The 25,246-nt window shown below is 37.2% G+C and overlaps 1 protein-coding gene across 8 annotated transcripts in view; it reads left to right on the top strand.

Moving 5' to 3' along the window:
• The window catches only part of PCNX1 (pecanex 1), an 89,253-nt gene that overhangs the window by 56,903 nt on the left and 7,104 nt on the right, over positions 1-25,246 (top strand). For all 8 annotated transcript variants that reach the window (XM_074542891.1, XM_074542893.1, XM_074542892.1 and 5 more), the window contains 18 exons: positions 1,017-1,122; positions 3,018-3,110; positions 4,619-4,769; positions 6,358-6,499; positions 7,854-8,031; positions 8,419-8,527; positions 9,134-9,263; positions 10,317-10,375; positions 11,132-11,347; positions 11,729-11,982; positions 12,930-13,160; positions 14,484-14,584; positions 15,777-15,927; positions 17,622-17,852; positions 18,222-18,496; positions 20,155-20,396; positions 21,428-21,864; positions 23,227-23,367. In XM_074542891.1, coding sequence (XP_074398992.1) covers positions 1,017-1,122; positions 3,018-3,110; positions 4,619-4,769; positions 6,358-6,499; positions 7,854-8,031; positions 8,419-8,527; positions 9,134-9,263; positions 10,317-10,375; positions 11,132-11,347; positions 11,729-11,982; positions 12,930-13,160; positions 14,484-14,584; positions 15,777-15,927; positions 17,622-17,852; positions 18,222-18,496; positions 20,155-20,396; positions 21,428-21,864; positions 23,227-23,367 — 3,247 coding nt within the window. The remainder of the gene's footprint in view (positions 1-1,016; positions 1,123-3,017; positions 3,111-4,618; positions 4,770-6,357; positions 6,500-7,853; positions 8,032-8,418; positions 8,528-9,133; positions 9,264-10,316; positions 10,376-11,131; positions 11,348-11,728; positions 11,983-12,929; positions 13,161-14,483; positions 14,585-15,776; positions 15,928-17,621; positions 17,853-18,221; positions 18,497-20,154; positions 20,397-21,427; positions 21,865-23,226; positions 23,368-25,246) is intronic.

Consider the following 25,246-nt stretch of genomic DNA (forward strand, 5'->3'; position numbering starts at 1 on the left):
AGCTTAGGCACATACCTAGGTGGGGTAGAGCTTGAACTTGGATTTAAATGTAGCCATAATGTTGGATGAATTTGATAAATATTGGCTGGGGGTAGATAGTGAAGGACCTCCTCTGTGAACAACAAAACTAATGATTCATGAATGTTTACACCAGAGGAAATTTCTTAGTTGTGGGTTGACTGCTAAACCTTGTCCAATTACTCTTAGTTCAGTTGATATGAGGTTCTTTTCCCTGGATACTTGTTCTTTTGTTCTTTCCAAAAACAAAAGCCTGGATAGTCATGTTTGATTGTGGTAAAGTTAAGCATTGTAATACATTGCAATATGTAATTTCCTTTGAAGATCTAGGGCTCATTCTGTACTGATCTTCTGTCCATAAAATGAAATATTATTTCTGCACTAGGTAGGGTGTTGTAAGAAAAATCACACTGAGAAGTTGTGAGACAGCTTGTTAAGACTGATAACATTGCACGTGGGCTTCTAAAAGCTTAGGTGTAAGGTTTTGGAGCTTCAGTATCAGCAAGGCCTGCTAAGAATTTAGAAGTTTGGTCAGTGTGACTAATTCATTAATTAAAACAGGCTAGAATATGTTTCCTTTGTTGTTGCTGTTGAATCAAACCAAAGAATTCCTGTTTTTTTTAATGGTATTGCCAAATAGGCTGCTTCCAAATTTTGCACATTTCTGTTCAGTTATTTATGAGTTGAAGTTTTGTTTTCATGAGTGCTGAATTTCACTTAAAATTCAGTTATTGTTCAGTTACTCCTGTGTTGCTACTAGAGAAACTGCAGTTTGAACATCTGGCTACTGCTCTTTAATAGTCACTGTACTGTACAACAGAGAAAGAATTATTTTATAAAGTTGAAATATCTGTAAATTCGCTCAGCTATGTGAAAGCACTGATGTGCCAAAATTAATTTTTTGTGGTCAATTTGTAATAGAACTTCTGACTTTGTTATTATTATAAAACCACATAGAACAATACATGCTTTTCAGTAGGATTTTTTTGTCTTTAAAGCTCTTTAGTGCAATCAAAATTTTTTCCTAATTCTGAAGACAAAAACCCTGAAGATCCTCTGTCTGAAGTAAAAGATCCTTTACCTGAGAAGCTTAGAAATTCTGTGGTAAGTAGGCTTTGTTACTAATTTTTGAATTCCATTTAAGCATTTACTTTGTGTTGGTTTATGTAGCATCCATCCAGATCTTGCTTAGATCACACTTGTCACCGAGCAAGGTCCTGGTTGGAATGGATATCACAGCTTTCCTTTCAATCTGCAGCTGAACTCATGTGCTACACCTATGAGTGTAATGCTGATATTGCAATTTTAAGTTATTTAAAAGCAGAGGGAGTTGGAATTCCCTAGTGTGGATACAGTGAAGTATCACTAAGGATCTTCTTTTATCTCATGGATAATAATAGATGATGCTTGTTTTTGTGTAGAAGTTAGTGGGAAAGAGTTAATGGTGGCAAAACTATATTAATTCAGTGTTTCTAATAATTGTGAGGAAGAGCTTTGTGCTTGCTGTTCCAGAAGTATAAATTAAAAATTGGAAGTATTTTGGGGCTTTTTGTGGTTTGTTTGGGTGGTCTAAGTTGTTTTGTTGTTTACTTTCTTGGGAAGCAGATGTAACCTTTTCATTTACTTAAACATTACTTTGAATTTTTAGTGCAGATACACTAAAAGTATCAAGAATAATGTTTAAATATTACTGCTAAAGAATGTGTTTAAATATTACTGCTAAAGAATGTGTTCAAATATTACTGCTAAAGAATATTGTTTAAATATGACTACTAAAGAATATTGTTTAAATATTACTACTTCCATATTTATGGAAGTAGTAATATTTAAACATTATTCTTTTTGACACCATGTAGCAATAAATAAGAGACTTAAGAAGCTTAATATGTTCAACTTGTACCAAAGAAGGTTGAATATGCATTTAGCTTTGTGTAGGGCTCAGCTTTAGGCTGAGGTCTATAGCTGGGTTTTTCATAATACAGCAGCTAGAAACATGATGAGGTGCAGTGTGTGGAAACTGCAAATAAATATTTAGAGCAGAGAAACTGCAATTCTTTTAACATTTAGCAGGAAAGAGTTACTACAGGAGCTGCAAGCTCCTCTTTGAGCTCTCAAACTCAAAGTGGTGTTAGTCTCCAGAGGAGCTGAGGATTTTTGATAGTCTTTCCTACTGTGGTTTTTAAAATCAGGACAGCTGATTAAATAAAAGCAAGTTGTAGCCCAAGAAGTTAAGGCTTTGCAGCAATAATTTCTGTGTGTAATTATTTGTCCAATTTTGGAGTAGATAATCCTTTAATGTTTTTCTGGGCTGTAAATGTTGATGCTGTTTTTACGGAGTGGGAACAAATCTACACTTGAGGCCCTAAGTACGCATTGCCCCCTTGTGGCTGCGGCTGGCATTACAGGTCTTGAGGCGGGGCTTGCCCGTTATCAGTGGCTTATTTTCATTGTTTGGGAGTAATGGAAAATTCAGACTCGTTCCTCGGGGTCATTCCAAAGCTATCCTGTATCCTTCTAGAAAGTCAGAAGAGGATTAAGAGCCTGGTTGTTTCACCTGGTTGGTAGCTTGCCCTCAGCAGCACTCCTCCAGGGCTCTTAATTGCCCTGTAGACTAAGCACTAATTAGATCATAAAGGGGGAATTTGATTGTCCCTTCCAGTGCTTTCATCAGGGGACCCTTACACCACCTCACAGTCCAGGATTAGAGAAAATATTTGATGTATTGATTTGTCCTGCCCCATTGTGAGTCTTTCGCTTAGCTGAACTGATGCTCTTAGCTGTAATGTTTGTCTTGCGAAATTTCACCTAACTTCAGTGGAAGTAGTTGACACTAGCATAATTTAAAAAAATCTTTAATCAGTTTCAGTGTTACTGCATTTGTGTATTAAGGAGGTATTGAAATGTTGCACTCTATCTTGGGGATAGTTTCCAACTTTAATGATTCTAACAGGTCAGTCAAAGCTGGTATTTTCTAAAATTATTTTATTTTGATTCCACAGAGTGAACGATTGCAGTCTGACCTGATAGTGTGTATAGTGATTGGTGTCCTCTATTTTGCAATACATGTCAGTACAGTATTTACAGTTTTACAGGTAAGATGTTACCTCGTGTCTTCAATTTGCCTTCTGTATGCAAATACTGTGGTGTGATATAAAGTGCGTTCTGGTAGTTCGCGGAGTCTTCTGGGTAATTTAAGCCAGTATTTAAACATATAGCATGATAAGTACGTGACTGACTGAAGGTCTTCACTTGTATGTGCTCAAAAGATCATCTTTCTTAGCTCTTTCCTAGTTTCTTCCTATGTTTTAGATTTTTATTTTAGCCTCTAAAACAAAACACCCTCTTTTGAATCGTCGATCTCAAATAGCGTCAGAATTGTTTTGAAATAAGGAAAAATGAAACTTCAAAACAATGTTTAAAATGTTTTGTGCTCTAAGTATGACAGGCTGAACCTTGACTCAGCAGTTCCATGCTGGCATGGCTCTTCGTAGACTGTAGTATAGGGCAGTATGCCTTTATTGGAATGATTATTTACAGGACTTCAAAGATCATTTGAGTTTAAAGTTTTTGACTTGTCATTGTAGCTAGTGCTTTGGATACTTTTAATGTGTATCTGTGGCTCTTGGTGATAATGGCATGGGACTAGATCCTGTGCTTCAGTTTAGGTAAGGTGTTTCCCTCAAGAGCTGCAGTTACTGAGTTTCTTACTTTGCTGTTCCTATTATAGAGCCATTGGCTAGCTGATGAATAGCCCTATGTAAGGCAAATGAAAATTACTGGCATGTATTTTAGAATATATGCTGCATAAAGTAAGAAACTAATTTTTAAAAGCATATGCATTTAGGTAATTTCATGTCTCCATGGTGAAGTGCATTACCTAAGCATGTGTACTTGTGTTTTCTGGGAAAATATCCCTTCTATTACTGTGTTGCGAGATTTCAGCACTCCACCTGAATGTTACTTTCCTCCATGCTTGAGAGAGTGGGCTGTATGCTCTTCACCAGTTGTATGTTTCAATAGGCTTGGGCTTCACAGAATTCACAAAGAGCTTATGACAAGATAATGCAATCCTAGTTTTGCAATTATCTAGACTTATGTAGAAATTTAGAGAAAATTCTAATGTGTAGAAAGCATTGTTGTGAAATTCAGCCATCATCCCTTGTTAATTTTACAGTATTTTGTGACTTCTGTGGAAGGGATTGGTCTTGTGGGAGTCTTCTTACCTTCTCAAGTGAATGTGAAACTAATGATTTGCGTATACCTCCTTTTATCTAGCAGATGGAAATGTAAATTGGGTTCAGCCTTTAGAGAATAATACCTTTATAAAATACATATGGGTCAGAAGCAATGGACTGTGAAAAAAGATTGGTGTACTATTTTTGCTTGAAAGTACATTTCATCTTAGTGAAAATTTGTTAGATATGAAGGTTTTTTGCTCACAGGGTTTCTTGTTTTATCTTAAAATTGGTAGTACAGTTTCTCATGAAGAGATGCATTAGTGTATTGAAGGAGCATGTGCTTATATGCTGGAAAATACACTAGCAAAGTAATATGTTTTTTATGAAACTCAGGTCTTAATTTCTTCAATTCTTTTTTTTAGCCTATTTTAAGTTATGTTCTCTATGCATTGGTGGGTACGGTGGGCTTTGTGACCCATTATGTTCTGCCTCAACTCCGAAAGCAGCTTCCTTGGCATTGCTTTTCTCACCCGCTGCTGAAAACCAAGGAATACCATCAGTTTGAAGTCCGGAGTAAGTATTGTCTGTAACACTTCCTTCCACTTGCTGTAGCTAGCTGCTGACTAACTTGTGTTACCTATTGATTTACTTCATCTCTTTACTCTTCTCACCACTGGAATTTCATTACATCTGATCTATAAATGTATTGGTTTGTCAGTTCCTCATGTTTTGATTCCATGACATTTTATGTATCTCTTAACTGATGATGATAATGTGAGTGCTAATGTTATATCAGAGCAGTTCCATTAAAACACAGTCTTCGAAATCTTGTGTGGTGAAGTTTGTGATTGCCTCAATAATTTTTCATAAAGATTGTGTTTCACTATGTATTTCCTCAGCATTGTTTTCAGATGTTTTAGAGGATTAGCTGTGGCGAGTGCTGGTGGAGACTTCATCCTGGCACTTACTTGGTTTTTAATAGTATCTTTGACATGTTTAACAACAGAAAATAGTGAGTGGTCAACTGATAGATGAAGACACCAAGGGACCAGTCTTAAAACTTGATCTGCATAGATATGTGCTTGCAGCTTAACATGTTAGGCTGTTGGCCTATGTTAGACTTTAGCATTAGGCTAAAGCCTATGTTTTCTTGGATTTTTTCCCCAGAGATGCAAAAAAGATGAAGTTACACTGCCTATTAGTTTTCCAGAATGGATAAATGTTGTGATTGATTGTGGGGACTTCACTGTTGGAATATTTTTACTGTTAACAGCAGATTTAAAAAACTCCTGTCTAAACTGCCTTGGACAAAACTGAAACTATTTTGCTTTTTCTTTTCAAATAATTGTCAAAACAAGAGAGCATTCTGCTGCTTTCAGGAGCAGAGAATTATCAGAATTGATTCACAAACTCTACCTTTGTAGCAGCCATTCAGTGTGGTCTTTTCATTGATGTCTAACTTGTGGGATTTTTTTCCCAGTGATTGCATGTAAAGATGGATAAATATGAATAGCAATTGTAGTATGATGTCAGACTTTTATCTGGAAGAAGTGAAAAGTGCAACTAAATGCATTAAGCCTTCAATCTCTAAAACTAGAAAAGGTGCAGTTGTTGCCCTTTATGTATGTGCCCTTACCACAACTTCTGCCATTAAATCTTCTAGCCTATATTGTAGAGCAAATTGTTTTATCTTAATTTGCAGTAATTTGAAACACACCTTACAATTCTTGTAGAAGTTTAAAAGAAGTTGCTCAAGTGACAGACATTTATGTTGGTGGGTTACATAGGCTCTTCTGTAGAGCAGTAAATCAGGAGTCCTTCAAATTGAATAGGGTTGAAAAACATGCTTTTGTGTGAGAGAAAAGGCATCATTTCAAACAGCTTCATCAATAGCAGTGTTGAAATTATTGAAGAGGTGGAACCCAATTTGTTTCCTTCTGCATACAGTAAGCAAGTAGCTTGCCAACTGTTGTTGTTGTGTGAACAGTGCAAAAATTCTCATGGGGCTGCTGACAGGAACTTCTCTTTATTTTGCTTAAATAAACTACCAAAGTTCATTGTAAGAAAACAGTTGTTCCAAGTGGAGAGTCTTTATTTTATAACCAAGTGTTTTTGATTTGACAGTGCCATCTGATTTCTTCTTTTTAATATATCTTGACAGATGCTGCACATGTTATGTGGTTTGAGAAGCTTCACATTTGGCTCCTTTTTGTAGAGAAGAATGTTATCTATCCACTGATAGTCCTCAATGAGCTTAGTAGCAGCGCTAAGAATATTGCTAGTCCAAAGAAACTGGATACTGAGTAAGTAGAAAAGGCTATTAAGTAATCTTGAGTATGTCTGCTGTGGTGGGAAATCAAATAGTGACTTCTGGCATCCATGGGAAGACAGAATACCTTAATGGTATTGTCTTAAGAGTAAGGCAAGGAATAAATAAAGCTTTTCTTTATTTGAAAGCCTGTATCAAGCTGACTTAAACTGATTGGAGTATTACACTGTTAAACAGGACACTCCTGCAAAGATAAATCATTCAACTCCTAGCATATACTGTGAAGATGACGTGCTGTGGAATTACCTAGTACTGTGATAAGTTTACTCGTTGAGCTACAGAGTCTATAGTATGATTATCCAGATGGCAAGTTCAAGATAGTGTTGATATGTTCTGGTAGTTTATCAAGTGTAAATTTCAGACTTGCTCTCGGATTTGGTGTGCCAGTGTGCTCCCCCTCTGCACCTTTCTTCACTCATCAAGGAATTCCCCAGGCTTCCTAGCCCCTAAGTGTAATCCATATCCAGATGGAATTGCACACTGCTTCTTAAATTGAGTCTTAGTTGTAATCCCTTGAGCAGTGTATCTGACTGTCTCAGCAAATGAAAGCTCAATAATAAGCCCTGCATTTTTTGCCTCCAAGAAACAGTAACCAGGTGTCTTTTTTGGATTTGAAATTCTATTCTTAGGAATAAAGGACTATAAATATTGAAACTAAACAGAAAATATTTTGGGAGGCAAGTTGTTAGATTTATTTTGTGGGGTGGTATGTGGCTTTTTTGGCTTTCTTAATTTTAATCCTTGCATCTAGTAAGTTCTTGCTTTGGGCTCATTATCACGGTCACCATGACACCTTTTGGAGGAACGTTGCTGTTATGTTACTTTAACTTCTTTTTTTAATAACCCTTTGGTATGTCACTTGCTATGTCTGAAAACAATTGCTGTTCCCTCAGTAGAAATTAGAGCAGTATAGTCATGCAGGAAATGATAATCCAGTGTTCATTAACATCCTCTTGATGATTAATCTAGCACTTTTTGCATTTTAGTATTCCTAACCTAAAGACCAAGTTTTTCTTCAGACCACAAGGATATTTCATCTCCTATTATTTTTTTTTCTTTTTTAGTGGCATGCTTAGAAATAATCTTGAACATTGATTGGCTTGAGAGTACTGATGAAAAGATTTAGATAGTAACCTTTAAAAAAAAAAAATCAGATGTTATCTTTTAAAAAATCCAACTAATCATTAACACCCTTTGCCCCCAGTTCCAAAAGCAAACCCAAATCAAAGTTTGAAGACATTGATATTGCATGAGAGCACAGTTTAAGTGTTCTTTAAACCCTTTTCAGATAACAGGTAATAACTGTTTTGTGTGACTTCCTTACACAGGTTGGGTGCTTTAATGATCACAATAGCTGGCTTGAAGTTACTGCGTTCATCATTCAGTAGCCCAACGTGCCAGTATGTCACTGTTATTTTCACAGTGCTCTTCTTTACTTTTGATTACAAAAGTTTTACTGAGACCATGCTGCTAGATCTCTTCTTCATGTCCATACTCTTCAGCAAGGTAACTTTTCACTCTGTTTTTAGGTTTTTCAGTTCATCCAAAGGGGAAAACACATGGATAGTCCTATCTGATAGGTAACCTTGCAGATTCTCAGTCTTTTGTACTGTAATAGATATGCTGTAAGGCAGCTAAGACTTCTCTGTCCCAAAGCATTTCTGTTGGCTTGAGAAACCATATGTAAGTTTCTAAATATCTCCTGAGTTTGTATGTAGAACTAGGAAGTGCATCTTATGTGACTTGCTTTTATAATAACATCCTTTTTTGAAGTGTCAAAGCTTCTGGTAGATCAGTAGGAACTCTAGGATTACCAATAAATTCCTCAAGATGCAAGGCATGTTGATTGTTAGTGAAAATACTGAATTGTTTTTCTCTTTTTTTTTCCTGTAGCTTTGGGAACTCTTTTATAAATTGAGATTTGTATATACCTACATTGCTCCCTGGCAGATCACATGGGGGTCTGCCTTCCATGCTTTTGCCCAGCCCTTTGCTGTGCCACGTATCCTTTGAAAATGCAAACCTTCCTCTGAAGCCATCTATTTATAACTTCTGAGTACTGCATTGTAATGGATTCTGTGTTATGGGGTAAAACTGCTGAAAGAGCAGGTTTGTCTAGTGAGTATTTACAAAGAAGCTGTGCACACTTTCTGCCTTGTTACAATGCTGTGAATTATATTGTAATGGTAGGAATAGCATCCTGATGTAAAAAAAAAACATGGACCAGAAGTAATTCTGAAAATCACATGATTTTCCTTTTGATAGTAATTCCCTTTTACAGGAATCATTATGGTTTTAGTCCTTGAGTTTGAGTCTTGCGTTTTAAACTTCTGTAGGCTGGTTTGAATGGAGTATATTGAATGTAGTATTTTCAACTGAATTTTTGGGAATGACTGTCATGTCTGGTGCCAGATTTCCATCTATTTGTTTTTAAAAACAAAAAGAATCCCCTTAATGCTGGAAATCCTACAAACATCTTTGCTGCATAGAAATTCATAGAGATCTTGTTTTACTCTTCATTGGTGTTGCTGTCTGTATTGAACACAATCACAGAAGCTAAGAAAAAGGTAGTTGTTGCCTTGCTTTCCTTAATTCTCTTATCCTACAGATTCTGCCATGTTGTTTGTCCAAGCAGTTGTGTCAGCTTTCTTCTCTACTCCACTGAATCCTTTTCTGGGAAGTGCAATATTCATCACTTCATATGCCAGGCCTGTCAAATTCTGGGAAAGAGACTACAAGTAGGTGAAACGAGAAAGTTTTAAATAATTTGTTTTTAATAGACTAGGTACGTCTGAGATGTTGGTTTGGAGTGGTTTTTTGGTTGTTTTTTTTTTAACTTGTGAATTTCTGTTATTGTTTTTCCCTAGAGAAAACTAGTATAAAGCACTGAAAGTTTTCACTGAACTTGTTTCTGAAATACTGTAGCAGCTGTTTTTTACACTAGGATCATTTGCTTCAGCTGCTAAAGTAATTTCTACATAGTGGTATGCCATCCTGATATTTTAAACATGAAATTTATGGTATTGTGAAGTGTAGTTTTAATCAAAAAGTGAGTTTATGTATAAAAAGCTTTTGGGGACCAATTCATAGGTGTATTTTACCTGTGTTTGTTACTGTTCTGCTCACAGCAAAACTGGCTGAACTTAATACAAAATTATTTCAAAGTAATTGGGTTTTTTTGTTCAAGATGGGATCAGTAGTAAAAGAATCTTCAGGTCAGAATACGTTTTTTGTTTTATTTCTCTTAAACTATCAGCAATAGAGAGCTTATCAGACCAATAAAATATTATATAAACAGAATAGGGCAAGTTGAATGGATATTTCTGGTATTTCTTATTTCCCTTCTAACATTAGAACAGTTTAAATGCAATGCTCCAAATCTTAGATTAAAGCATTATAGTTGTAATTTCAGATAATGAAAGAACTGTATAAAAATTCATCTTTCACTAAAGTCCACTGAAATGTTAGCTGGGCTGATTTAATTGGTCTTAATTTATTCTCACATCTAAAACTTTGATACCTAAGAAAATGTAGGCACTTTCATCTAAAGTGCAAGATTATTCTATTGCTATTTACTGTGGAGAAATTTATTAGGCATTATAATGCTACCATACACAAAAAATACTTTCGCATATGAGAAGAGCAGAAAATATGCATCTTAAATTATTTTAAAATAACTTTTTGAAACTATTTCACTGGGAATATTGAACACTATATTATTAGTTTCTTTGCTTAGACATTCTTGCAGTAATGTATTTTGCATTAACTGTGCTTTATTTTATTCTTTTCAGCACAAAACGTGTGGATCATTCAAATACTAGACTGGCTTCGCAGCTGGATCGGAATCCAGGTAGTTCTCCTAGATGGATTTTGATAGCTGGTTTGGAGTTTTTGGGGGGTTGGGTTTTTTTGCGGAGGGGTGGCATTTGGAAGTGGGTTGGTGGGTTTCTTTTTTTTTTTTTTTTTTTAGGGGTGAGTTTTCTTCTAGTGCTTTTTTTTTCCCCAAATGTAAATGGCTTTTTGTTGGATTTTTATAGGATTCGTGATCACTTTGCCCTCTGATCTTGTCCAACAGCTGTCGCTCTGTCTACTGTTTGTTTTTCTTCTGTCATCTCTTGCTTTATTCTTTAGGCTCTCCCATAAGTGTTTTGATTTCACTCTTAGGTTTGCATTTACCTTTTTATTTATAATTGTAGCAGGCATTAAACTGTTTTGCTTTTTATTCTTCAGTAATTTAAAAAGTACCAAGTATTGTTTGAGGGTGTCTCATTGTCATGGTAATGAGTACAACAGACATCACTGAGGTGTCTGTGCTCCATTTGCTTTTGCACTTTATTATCTTGAATAGGTTGATAGGAGATGCACGAATGGAACTGAAGGAATAATTTGGGAAATGGAGGAGTGACTAAGGAAAAATTTGGTTCAAAATACAAATGTCGCTTGAGATTCATTTGCAGTAGTTGTCTCATAAAAAGAGGGAAGTGGGGGATAGAGTATGACCTTGAAACAGTATTGTGGTTAAGAATAAGATAGGATTCAATGTGAAGTAAATCCAGCTGGATGTTTTTCTGCAGTTTCAGATAACCTAAATCCAATCTTCCTGCAGGTTCAGATGATAACAACCTGAATTCTATCTTCTATGAGCATTTAACCCGTTCCCTTCAGCACAGCTTATGTGGAGACTTGTTGTTGGGTCGCTGGGGAAACTACAGTACTGGGGACTGCTTCATCCTAGCCTCTGACTACCTCAATGCACTAGTACACCTTATAGAGATAGGAAACGGCTTGGTCACCTTCCAGCTGAGGGGGCTTGAATTCAGAGGTGAGTGTCTTAGATGTCCTTAGCTGTCTGCACTAAAAAGTAGGCTTCTGCTTTAGAAATTGAAGTTATTTTCAGTTCTATCCTGTTAATAAATTGCTTTGAAAATGGCCTGCAAGGCCTCTTGATGCTCATGTCACTTGACGCTAAGTCCCTCTTTCCATTTTAGTGCAACGTGGCTACTTGTTAGTGAAACCTAACTGAAATAGGATCCTAGAGGATAAATTAAGCTATCTAAATCCTTTGCGTTTGTTGGTGGATAGTTCACTTAGTGTTAAAAGAATTTAGTTGGAAATAGGTTGAAATTTCAAGTCTTCTTAAACACAAGTTCACATTAAAGCAATCATATAAAGCATTCAACTCTTTCCTGTGTTTTCTCCTAAGGAACTTACTGTCAGCAACGAGAAGTAGAGGCCATCACTGAAGGTGTAGAGGAAGATGAAGGTTTTTGTTGCTGTGAACCAGGCCACCTTCCTCACATGCTTTCCTTTAATGCAGCCTTTGGGCAGCGTTGGCTGGCTTGGGAAGTGCTTGTAACAAAGTATGTTCTGGAGGGTTACAGCATCACTGACAACAGTGCAGCTTCCATGCTCCAAGTCTTTGATCTCCGGAAAATTCTTACCACCTACTATGTGAAGGTGCGGTTCAGCTCAGTGCAGCCCGTGGGGGGAGGCTGGCTGGGCTACACCTGGCAACTGCTCAATGTCTTAAACCCATCATGTCTGTCACATGAGGATCATGGGGTGAGGTGGTAATTACAGGTGTATGAACACCTCCTGCAAAGGAGAACAGTTTCTTGTACTCATGGTGACTCAGTAGTCCAGCACCTGAGCAGGACAATGACCCTGTACTCTAGATCAGAGAGAGGACACCTCCTAGCTGAAGCTGGAATAGGAACTTCAAAACTGTTACTGAAATACAATAGCTCTGTTGTAAAAGAAAAGTTGGTTAGTTTGTTTCTTTAGAGAAAGCCAAGCTGCTTTGGTCTTTATAAGCTGTCCAAACCTATCTTTGGTTCTCAAAAAAGAAGCAAGCCAATTCTGAGATGACTGTAACCTCAGATCCTTTTAGGTAATCAGTGCACTAATTGAGATTTTTCATAAGCTACTCTTTCTGAGAGCTGAAAATTTTCAGGTTAATATATTTCCAAGATACTTACTCAGACATGCACACAAGTTGTTCCCTAGTACAGGGGTCTTAAATTGTTTTGTGTTTTAGCTTTTTAAAAAAATGTAGAATTCTTTGGAAATTCTGTATCTAAGCCTCTGTGTTAACTAAATAAAAAGTTCTATGTATTTGTTTTCTGCAAAAATTGCAGCGAGGGTCCTATCCCATCTGTTTTTTTCTTTCCTTATTCCTTCAGTGTAGGCTTCAAAATCCTGACAGTATTTGAAAAATACTCCTATACACCAACTGTATTGTGTTTTCTATGCAAATCTGTTGTACCTGTGAGCAGTGTCAATGCTACTGTTTATCAGTTCTGTTCATTTTCACCAAACAAATTCAAATAAGTTGAAACACTGAGATGGACGGGGTTTTTTTAAATTGCAGTATTGACTCATATTTTTAACTGCTGCTGTTTCAGGGAATCATCTATTATGTCACAAGCTCCCCCAAGCTAGAGGAATGGTTAGCTAACGAGACCATGCAGGAGGGCCTGCGGCTGTGCACAGACCGCAATTACGTGGATGTAGACCCAACATTTAACCCCAATATTGATGAGGATTATGACCACCGTCTGGCAGGGATCTCACGAGAGAGCTTCTGTATGATATATTTGAACTGGATAGAATATTGCTGCTCTCGAAGAGAAAAGGTAAGGATGGTGTCACTTTTTTCCTGTTGGTTTGACTTACGGATGGGTTTCGTGCTGATTTTTAAAGAAGTATGTAGAATTCCAGTGTTTAGATTGAAATTATTTTGATCTTCTAGTTCTGAGATGTGAATTTAATAGATTCTGTAACCAGTGTACAGTTTAACCAGTTCATTAATGAATTTTATTTGCCAGTTCAAATCAACCAGTTGAATCTTAGACATTTATCTACATGCAGAAGGTTATGTCTGCAGATTGATGTTTCGTACTTAGATATCAGTGTTCACAAATCAACCCCAACTTTAAAAAAACTCCAAAACAAAAATCCCTAAAACCCAAGATACCTATTTCCAGCTTAGACTCCTCCTTTCTCAGTGATCGCATAATACCATTTCCTTGGACCACTGGAATAGTTGGCTTGTGTAAACAATCATCCTACATTCAACCTTTTCTTCTTTCCACAATCCTTCCACCTTTTAAATAGGAGTGTTAGTATGTTTGTAGAAGAATGCTTTGACTTTTTACTGTTTACAAAATAACTGTGTCAAATTAACTTTGCTATTGACATAAGCAGACATTGACTGAGATAAAGGGATGGGAATATAAATGGAATTTACGTGGTTAATGAGGGACCCAAGACTTAAGGGCTCAGTTTTGCTTTGGAGATAAAAGATCAATTAAAGCCTGTTTTAACAGGGGTAAGACTTAGTGTCCTGTGGTCAAAGGACAATCAACAGCCAAAGAAAACTATTTCCCTCCAAGAAATGAACATTAAATATTTTGTGTATGTATTGAAAATCAGATTTAATTGCTTAATTAAATGATGCCATTTGCTAGGGCATTATATTCCCTGGCTATACTACTGGCCTTGAACTGAGGGCAAGTTTCCCCTAACTAACCCTTTGACTAAAGCTGTAGTCCAGGGAAATTGTCAAGTAAATCAGGCTTAAATACTCAAAACCAGTGATAATCCTCTGTTTTCACAGAAAATATTTTTGTCTAAACCCTATAATTTAGCTAATCAGCAGTTTGCCTGCAAGATACACACCATGAGGAATGTAGCATACATCTCTTTAGCTTACAGTTTCTTATTTCAAATAGTCATATATATGTGTTCACCTGTACAAGTATTCTTATATACTTGTAAAACTCTTGCTCAGACTTTAAATCAGAAGTGTTTTAAGAGTGACTGTTGTGGTAGGTACATACACACACTTGAGAACTGCTATGTTTGGGTCTTTTTACTTCATCTGGCAGAATCTTCCTTTTCAGTGGCCATTTCTTTTTTCCATTCACCTAACTTATTTTTTCTTTTGTTATTACAAGCCACTGGATTCAAGTAAGGACTCACCCCTAGTGACACTGTGTTATGGACTGTGTGTTCTGGGGCGGAGAGCATTGGGAACAGCTTCACATCATATGTCTAGGTAATAAAATATTGTTGCTCTAAGTTTCCTATCTTCAAAATCCCTCTGAGTTCTTAGATTAGGTTTTAGATTAGTATCTTTTCATAGAATAAATAGATAATTAATGCCATCTTGCCTTAAGCTGGGCAAATGTGCTATGTAACTTCATTGCAACAACCACTGAAATGGAACTATAGAAGAGCAAATGTCGGAGGGCTTGCAGCTAAGCATATTGTTTTATTGAACTAATTCAAGATGGGAGTTCTGGAATGGGTAAGGACTGGCTATAACCAGTTTAGAATTGTCTGGGATCTAAAAGTAAGCTCCATTTCCTGCACCAACTAGATGTGCTATATGGAATTTAGGGGGAAAAGAGGAAAGTTTCTTAAAATGAAAAACTGATATGTCTTGGTGGGTGTTAGATGAGACCATTGTGGTAAATATCACAGTTTAGGCAGCTCTGTGGCAAGCAATTGTGTTTTGTACAAATCTTCAGCTCAAATCTGTTGTCATATGGCAACTTTCTTGCAGGCTGACAGACTCAATTTTAGAAAGCAAATGTAAAATACAGCTATAAAGGTTCAGGAAATCACAAGGTGATGGCTTGAAAAGAAGCATAATTGGATGTGGAAGCTATTGGTCAGCTGGATGCTGACTATAAAACCTGTTCTACTTCAGTTTCAGGGCAACTGTTGATTAATTCCTCTAAGTAACAGCCATCTTAAAGGTTGTTTATATATGGATTTGCAAGATTCATCAGAGCATATATGACTCTTCACCCTTAAGTTAGCTTAGTAATTCAAATAGTTTCTGTAAAGCATGAAAAGTTAACCATGTTTTTATTTTGTAATAAAGCATGGACAACTGAAGTTGGATACCCTCTTTAATTGGTCTGTTGTTATACCCTGGAAAGTTTTGCCTTTTAAAATCTTCTGAATTAAATCGGGCACTCCTCGTGATATTTATTTGCTTTAGTCCACATAAATAGTCTGTTGCATGTATAGTTTGTTCATTACCTGTTCAGTGCAGGTAGGCATCTGATGTACCAAAGTTTTTTACACACACATCTTTTCCCTGTCTTATCCTGTGGCTTACCTTGGTAGAGAAGAATTGTGTGCCTTTCTGTGCAGCTCAGTAGTTTCTTTTCAGTTATAACTGTGGATATGTACTTCTGTTAATATTTGGGTTGTTTTCGTTTTTTCCCCCTCAACAGTAACCTGGAATCCTTCTTGTATGGCCTGCATGCCCTATTTAAGGGTGACTTTCGTATATCTTCAATAAGAGATGAATGGATCTTTGCTGACATGGAATTACTGAGGAAAGTAGTGGTCCCTGGAATACGGATGTCACTGAAGCTACATCAAGTGAGAGATTACACAGAACAATGTGTCCAGTATTTCATTTTTGTGCATTTTTTCTTTTAAAAATTAGTAGCTGGGAGAAAGGAAAAAGAGAATGAGAATAAAAGGACTGTGATAGAAATTGACTACTGAAAACGAGGGACTATTGTGTCTTGTCCTTTGATTTATTACAACTTTTTTTGGAAGGTGATACAGAGGAAAAGGGAATGCTGTTTATGCTCAGAGCTTGAAAATTACATTAACTGTAGATCAGAGAACATGTCAAGCCCTGTTTCATACCTATCTAGAGATTTCCCTTATGAGCAGCTTCTCTGATGTTTTCCCTCTTCCCTCCCTACACATAGGTAATTGGTTTAAAAGGTTATGCGTTCAAAGCTGTGTAGTGCTCTCCTCCAGTGGGAGTTGTTTTTCTTGTTCCTTTAACTTTGAAGTGTTGTAATCACAAGTTTCAGGTGAGAATGAGAAGGTTGCTTTTCCATAAGCTGAAATTGGAGTTTGTAGTGAAGTGTGGGTGAAGATTCTCAAATTCTGACCAGTGCATGCATTAACTCAGCAAGTACGAGAAAATATTTACTTAGTGATAAGCACTCTGTAAGGAGGGAGAAGTGTTGGTACTCAGGAAGAATAGATTGCTTGAAAATCATAATAAGTAAACAAATCTTAGCTGCAATTTAAAAAATAATTATAAAGGTTTCTCTTTTTTGCCTTCATTGCAGTCTGGGGTCTCCCAAAATTAGCAGTGATTGAATTAACTTATTCATGTAACACAAACTTTCTGAATCTAGGAGAAGGCGTGTGATAGGAATACATACAGCAAAGCAGAATAATTACCAAATTATTGTTGAAACCAGCAGAAGTACCACTTCAACAGCTCTCTAAGTGTTTTCAGAGGGTTGCTGTGCAAAATGGGTTTGATTGAAGTCAAAGAAGGAAGAGAGAGAGAAAAACAGGTCACAACAGCAGTGAAAAAATAAGAGTTCTGAACATTATTCTGTTAATCTGTAAAAAATGATTTAATTCACTTGCAGTGCATCAGCACACCCAGGCTTCAGTCAGTGTGGAAATTTAGCTATTAACCACAATCCTTTTTTAGCCAGAAAGTAATGTTACTCAATACTGAATTGAACTTGCAGGTTTTGTGTTTTGTTTTGTGTTTTAGTTTTTATTTGACTGGCAGTAATGTAAGTTGTCTTTATGGTAATGTAAGTTGTCTTGATGCTGAAGAAGTTTGTCATCAAGTATTAATGTGAACTTTTTCATAGTAAATATTGTTTTTCTTATTATTGCTATTTTCATATAGTACAGTCTCAGTAAATAATCAGTGCTTAAGAGTGTTTTACAGTTGGAAGTTTATGAATAAGAAGAGAAGCTAAAACTAAAAAGCTTCTGCCAGCTGTATAAATAGATATAAATCTACTGTAAAATTAATCTAGAAATTTACTGGAATCAGTTATAGGCAGGTCCTTCCAATCATTTTGGTTTTAAGTTGAAGCGAATTCAGGCAAACAGAACCAATCTGTTGTAAAAGAAGTCATCTTTAACAGTGTTCTTAAGTAGGTATTTGATACTGGTGATGGTTAACTTTGTGTTATGCACTGATCATTTAAAAAGTTTGAGGTGTGAAATGTTCTATTTTTATATGTAGTTACATCTGAAATGTTAATCATAGCTCAATGAACATGTATTATTGGAAACAGGATCACTTCACTTCTCCAGATGAATATGATGATCCTTCTGTCCTTTATGAAGCTATAACAACTCATGAAGAAAATCTAGTTATAGCACATGAAGGGGACCCTGCTTGGCGAAGTGCAGTTCTTTCCAACTCTCCGTCCCTCCTTGCTCTGCGCCACGTGATGGACGATGGCACCAATGAGTACAAGATCATCATGCTCAATAAGCGCTATCTCAGTTTCAGGGTCATTAAGGTAAGCTTTCTGTACGTTTCACAGTGTGACAGCAAGCTGTATTTTAATAACTGTACCAAACTGCTGCCTCAACTGAAATCTTTACTGTTTTGTTATTAATAGGGCTGGTTCTTCTCATACAGTGCAAGTATTGTATCAGAAAATCAGTTCCTTCTCACTTATTTCTCATCCCATTCTTAAATTTGTTTATGCTCACTGTTGCAGCCTGTGCCCCTAGGTTCAGCCTGTAAAAGAACTGCATGTGAATGCTGGCAGTCCTGCAGTGCAATGCTGCATGTGCTTACGAAGGCTTTGGTATAACACAGCAGTCACCACATGCTCTCTCATTGCTTCACTTTCTGACACAGCCTCTCTTCTTGGCTTTTGCAGGTCAATAAGGAGTGTGTACGTGGCCTGTGGGCAGGACAACAGCAGGAGCTTGTCTTCCTGCGTAATCGTAATCCAGAAAGAGGAAGTATCCAAAATGCTAAACAAGCTCTGAGGAACATGATCAACTCTTCTTGTGACCAGCCAATTGGATACCCCATCTATGTCTCACCTTTGACTACTTCCTATTCAGATAGTCATGAACAGCTAAAGGACATTCTTGGGGGAGCCATCAGCTTAGGAAACATCAGAAACTTCATAGTGTCTACATGGCACAGGTGAGCTGACGAAAGGGGTTCTCATTAGTGTGTGTTCGTGCTCTCATTTCATTAACAAGTCTTGCACAGGCCCAACACAGCATAATTTATAATATTCAGTTACATTAAAATAAATAAACCTTGACTCTTATTTTAGGCACATCAGTAACATATGGCAACTGCTTTGGTACAGGATTAATCTCCAAGGCTGAGTAATGCACCACAAACTATGTAAATGAGAGCTCAGAGAAAAGAAGATAAAGTCTAGATGCAGGAACTGCAACTTCAGATCTAATGTTAGGTCTGATAATGAGACACAATGCAACTTCTGTGCTGTGTTTTTTCAGTATGATGGTTTTTGCAGTCTCTAATACCATCTTTACAGAATCAGGACTGTTTGGTATGGTTCCTATCAGGCAGATATTTAGTATGAGACTGACTATATTAATGCTTTAGAGCATGCTCATCCATAGTTATGCAAGCTTTAGCTGTTGTTCAAAATCTCAGAAGTGCTTATATGTTATATAATGCTGTATGTTAGTGCCAGAAGTAGTAACTGAAATGATATAATTGTTTCCCCATGTGACCCCTGGGTAATCCAATACAAACTCTTGTTGCGCTTTGTTTTATAGGCCATGAGAACTTTTACTGCACCTCTGACCCTATATGACTGTGGCTCCAAAAGCAGCAGTGGGAGCTGTGTGCCATTCAGAAATGTGCATCCCAGTTCTTAGTAGTTCCAGGAGCTTGTGCTGTGGTCTGAACAGTCCTGTAGCTGTTCTGATGGTTGTATTTATCTTAGACATCTACAGCATATCAGAACAGAACATGCTGCTTCACCCAGAGTGCCCAAAATGCCACATTTACTGCAGTCTGTGGTATTTTTCTCCTATTGCCATCAGCTTGTCCAACTTGACAGAATAACAGGTGAAAGCATGACACACAACAGTATTTGAATCCAAGGTTTATGCTTCAGGATTCTGTGTCCTGGGACAAAAAATTGGAAAGGAGTGCTCAGTGTGCTCCAGTGTGACAGAAAAGGAAAATGAAAGTAGGAATTGAAGGGAGGAGAACATGTGCTGTGGTGTTTGTATCCATTTGAAGCTTATTAATGTAAACAATGTGGTGAAAAAACTGTGTATGCTGGAAAATGGTGGCTAGCCTACTCTCCGAGTGTTCAGCATGTGCTTCAAACAGTTGTGAGTGCTTTACTGAAGGTAACAGAAACCAAATACATTAAAAATCCAGGAAACATTTTCCTTGCTAATCTGTGTAGACCAAGATTTTTGCAGTGTAACAGTTACACATGACTAGGGTGTTAAGTAGCATAATTTATTAAATTGTTCCAAAATAACCAGGATATTCTATGAGCATTTGAGTTGGAATTTTATCACTGATTTGTATTTCGCAGGTGGAATAATTTTTAAAAAGCTAATTTGTATGAGCACTTGACTCATCATAAATAATGTTATTGAATAGCTGTCATGAAAAAAATTGCAGTCTCTTAGAAAGCAGTGTTTATATTTGCAAAGCATATTCTGAGAAAATAAAGTCAGGTTTTAACTGATTTTAGGAAATGCTGTGGATTGTGCTGATCCTTTTGCATGTCATGAAGCATTTCTTAGAATACTAATGTTTAGGAGGTGTGCACTAATGTATAACTTGCATTGTGTTTCCAGACTAAGGAAAGGCTGTGGAGCTGGCTGCAATAGTGGTGGAAATATTGAGGATTCAGATGCTGGAGGTGGAGCTTCTTGCACAAGTAACAATGCAACTATCAATGAGTCACAGAGCAGCATGTCACAAGGAGGAGGGAATGCAACTACAGGGCAGGGACCTGGAGCAGTACAGCACCCTCCTGTGGCAGCTCATCCCACAACTTTCCCTGCAGCTCATCCACCAACTCATCCCCCCACTCTGGGTAAAGTTGAAACAAAGAGACAACTTCATACAAATTTGGTCCTATAGCTAGAACAGGCCTTTCAGCTCTTTGGCCTAAGTTAAAAGAAAAAGCAAACTAAAGTGATGTGATTTTATGTTGTGCTAAGAGCTGCTGGATTCATCTCAAACTACAGTACTGTTTTATGCAATACAAGGTTCCCAAACAGATCTGATAGATAGGGATGTAGTTGTGCTGACAAGTAGATTAAATAACTTTTAAAAACAGATTTCTACAGACTGAATATTTCACTTCCGTTGTTTGCAAATGCTGAACTCATTATTTTTTGGTAATGTTTATATTTCTTATTTATAAAGTGAAACAAGTTCTGTAATTTGCACAGTGTTCTAACTGAATTTATCCAAGGGTTCATAGTGATCTGTAGTTAAGGAAGTGACAAACAGTAAAGCTGAGAAAGTCTTTCAGACATTGCCTTTACTCACAAAGAAAATACAGATGTATGGATTTGTATGAACATAATTAGATCTATCAGCTGAGGAGAGTTATCTGCAAATATTTAGTATAGGAGAAACAATTACACTGATGCTCATAAACTGCAATTTGTTTTTAGCTTCAAATGTATTAAATTTGAACTTGTTTTAAAATAGCTTTTGTTCTAACGAATTTTGTGACCCAATCTTTGAATGTGTAGTCAAGGATATTATTTTAAAACATGGGCATCTACCTTTCTTAGTGCCTCAAGTATGGTAAACTGAAGTGCTAATGTTTAGTAAGAAATTGTTCATGCAGAAAATGCAAGACTGAAGCATTTTTCAAGGTACTTGTCTGATAGGGATTGTGAATTGAACAGAATATGAAATTCTGAGATAAGCTGAATGGAATATATTGAAATATTCTGCTATGTGAGATGCAGCAGTGATCTTCTGCAATACATCTGTTTCAGATGATGTTGGTTAGACAATCAGTTTTGTAAAACAAACATTTGTTTTGACAATCTATTGTGTGTGGGAGGCTTTATCAAACTTTGCTGATTGTGTATCTTTTACTTTTAGGCACCAGTCACAGCTCCCACTCTGTGCAGTCCAGCCTTGTCAGACATTCCCCTGCCCGTGCCTCAGTCGCCAGCCATTCATCCTACTGCTACGGCAGCCGTCACTCGTCCCTTCGCACATCCACAGCGGGCTTTGTGCCTTGCCGCCGCTCCTCCACCAGCCAGATATCCCTTCGCAACCTCCCCTCTTCCATCCAGTCCCGCCTGTCCATGGTCAACCAAATGGAACCTACTGGCCAGACTGGGGTCAGCGTGCAGCACGGACTGCCCTCTTCTAGCAGCTCCAGCCAAAGCATCCCAGCCTGTAAACAGCATGCCCTTGTGGGCTTTCTAGGGACAGAAGGAGGGAGTAATGCAGCTGAAACTCAGTCAGGTGGCAGTGCAAGCCCTGCAAACCAAATGCAAGCCAAAAAGGATGACGTTATTTACAGAATCCAGGTGAATAGTCTAGAAGAACAAGTTAACTTATGTTTCCACGTGCTTTTATTAGTTGTTCCTTTGTATGTTGTTGAAATCGTTGCTTACAAATACATGTTCTAGAATATCTGGTATACAGTTTCTGTGCAGTTATGTTTGGAGAATTAATGTAAAGAAAAGGTTTTCTGGACAAGCAGCCTTCCTGTATGTTCCTTGTTTACTTTTTTTCTTTTTTGGCTATAGTGCAGCTCTGAGAATGTCAGTGGAACTCAGTTCCACTTCATATTTAGTTTACCTTTTATACATTACAGCAAGTAAAGCTAAACAGCTTCATTTGCAGGATAGAAAGCTTTTTTCTTTGAAGCCGAGTAGATTTTCCACAAAAGTAAGTGTAAAATACCTGCTTTCACTTTCATATGTATTTATTCTTTGGTTATATCCACTTCAGTGTTTACTGAGCAGCAAACAATTCACTATTGACGAAATTAATCATGCAGCCTTACTTGTTTTGTGAAAATCCAGGAATGTTTATTCTTACATTCTTAGCTCATACTAGCCCCACATACATGTCTTCGGCATTATACGTGTGGGAAACCTCAAGAAATCTATTCAAGAGGTTAGATCATAATAAACATGATTTCAGTGCTGATGCCACCTCAGTTTAAGTAATACTTAGCAAATTGTGCCATAGTGGGCAAAGTTACATTAATTTTTTGGGTCTGTGCTTAATAGCTTTTGTTTGCAGGCAAGGGCCCTTTTATGAAGCTGCTTACTAATCCTCTGTGTGAGGAGGATAAAGTGGATATGTGCCTTTGGATAGTGGACATTATGGAGTTCTTTCTGTCCTTAAATAGGAAGAATTTTTCAGGAGTTTTCTCCTGCTTGCCCTGTGGAAAGGCCAGTTTACTTCAAAACATGGGGTGGGTCTCAACTAATCATGCTAGTAAATAAATACTTCTTCTGCCTAACAATGAATTCCCCAAGTTTAAGATATTCTGTAAGAGGTAATGAGCCTATTGTAACAGCTCATCATCACTTAACTTTTCCCTGCTACTAGAATGTGTGCTGCCAATGCTTTTTTCGTGCCAGCTCCCTAATCCTGCCATGAGCTAGTATAACTGAAAGAGGTGGGGAATGGAACCAGAGCTGTTGCTTCAGTGAACTGGCATATTCACTGGTGTCTGAAACCACAGCATCATTTCCAAATTCAGTGCTGTTTGGGTTTGGAGAGCCTGCAGCTCAAGTTTCCAACTTTGAAATTTGTCAGAAATCAATTTCAGTGGGTTGAAGTCAATTATCTGGAATTATGCAAAAGGTTACAGTTTATCTGTTTCTTTTAAATTTTGGCTGAACTAACAGTCAAAACTCAATTCCTACTTATAGTTAATGGATCCCAGTCAAGTACTGGAAGGGATCAACGTGTCAAAAAGGAAAGAGCTGCAGTGGCCAGATGAGGTGATACGGCTAAAAGCTGGAAGAAACAGCTGGAAAGACTGGAGTCCTCAGGAAGGCATGGAAGGCCATGTAAGTTTTGCTTGGAAGTTGGCAAGCTAACCTTAAAAAAGGTAGTGTCTTGATTCTGTGGCAGTCTGCCTTTATTTCTGTTAATGAAAAGGTCGATGTAGTAGGTAAGTTAGGTGAGCAGCTGTCCTCAAAGTCTCTGTTGCTGGAAGAGCAAGTCTAGAGTCTTAATTTGAGGCAGAGAGCTATTTCTGCAACTCTGTAGAGAAGATGCAGGATGATGTTTCAAATGTTGTAAGCCACCACTCCTTCCTTGCCTTCTTTCAGCTTGTCATAATCTCTCAGGCATTGCTCTCATTCATCCATCATTCATTTTCCTTCCTTTGAAATGTCAGTCCCTGAACAAATTTACTAACAAGTCCTTAACTAAAAAATTGACAGTATTTGATTTTAAATTATTCTGATCAAAAGAGAGCTTATGTTCTTATGTTTCCATGTGCTTATATTAGTTGTTCCTTTTATTAGTTGTTTTATTAGTTCCTTTTATTAGTTGTTCCTAAATAAGATAGTCTTTAGATGTCACTTTATTGTATAATAGATACATGGTAGGTGTGTACTTTCCTTTAAGAAGGAAAGCTGTTCTAACTAAAACTTGTGAAAGCCCATGACTTGAAATTGTGTCTCTCTTTTCTGTACGGACGTTACATCTGCAGTTTACATAAATTAACTGCATTGGCTAGAAAACTAATCTCCCAGTTTAGACTCCTTTTATGAGCAAAAAACCCCAGTGTGGTCTTTGAAACCTCTTGATTTTTACTGCGATGTATTTTTTTTTAAGAACTTCTGATATCTGTAAAGATGCTCCAGTATTCTCTTAGAGATAGAGGGAAGAGTCACTGATGTGGTCTACCATTATTCTTCAATGCAACTGTATTTTCATTTGGAATAGATCAGTTTTGAACAAATTTCTTTGCTTCCCTCAGTTGGAGGCATTATTTATAAATTGCTTTTAGGGATAGATTTTGCCATTTGAAAGACCACATCACTGTGAATATATGTGCAAACTTCAGGGAAGAAATGGAGCGAAAAGAGTTGACAGTCCACTCTTAGGACAGTAGCATTACATTGTAGGTAACACTTGTTGGTAGAATGCTGTTGTAAATATTCTCAGTTATCTTGGGTTCAGACATACTGATGCAGATGAGGAATGTGGTAAAGATGGTGAGTGTAAAGGGTTATGTTGAAACATGTCCTCTTGCCTGGTGTCCCTGGACAATTTTATTCAGGAGTTTGTGAATTACAGCATGCTGCATGTACATGTACAGTGATTGATGCTATAGAAAGATTAAAACAAGAGGATTTAAAGGTCAGAGTAAGCTGTTCTGAATGCTTCTCATCTATTTTTGGTACAGCATATAGGCAGATTTTTTTAGAAGAGCATCTTTTAACCTAACAAGAAAGGGAGGAAAGCACCAGATTATCCTGTATGCGATTAGGAGGAAAGGATTTAACTTGATGACACTGCCTGCTTCAGCTGCCTGTGGTTAAACATACTAGTATCAGTAAAGCTCTTAGGACAATCTTCCTTTTCTCATCCTGTGACTGTGGTCCTTCCTACAAATAGGCAGAAATTATTCTTACCTGCTGAGTTGCTGCTCATTAAGCAGTTTACCTTATGTCTGCTCTCAGTATGGAGTTCAGCACTCGGTAGTTTAAAACTTTGCTGCTACATAGAAAAAAGCATTTTTCATAATATCATTGATCTTGCTAAGTATGCAGTGCAATGTGTGTATAAGGCAGAAAGACATTATAAGGTTTCTTCCAAGAAATTATATTTAGCAGTCCTCTTTGTAATGTAACTATTTTTTCCTGGTTTTGAGAGGGTATGCCCAGCATTGTCTTTCTATGGTACATGATACTGGGGTGTAGAAGAACCCTTTTC

Source organism: Zonotrichia albicollis, chromosome 6 (genome assembly GCF_047830755.1).
Source record: "Zonotrichia albicollis isolate bZonAlb1 chromosome 6, bZonAlb1.hap1, whole genome shotgun sequence".
In the NCBI taxonomy this organism is placed as follows: Eukaryota; Metazoa; Chordata; class Aves; order Passeriformes; family Passerellidae; genus Zonotrichia; species Zonotrichia albicollis.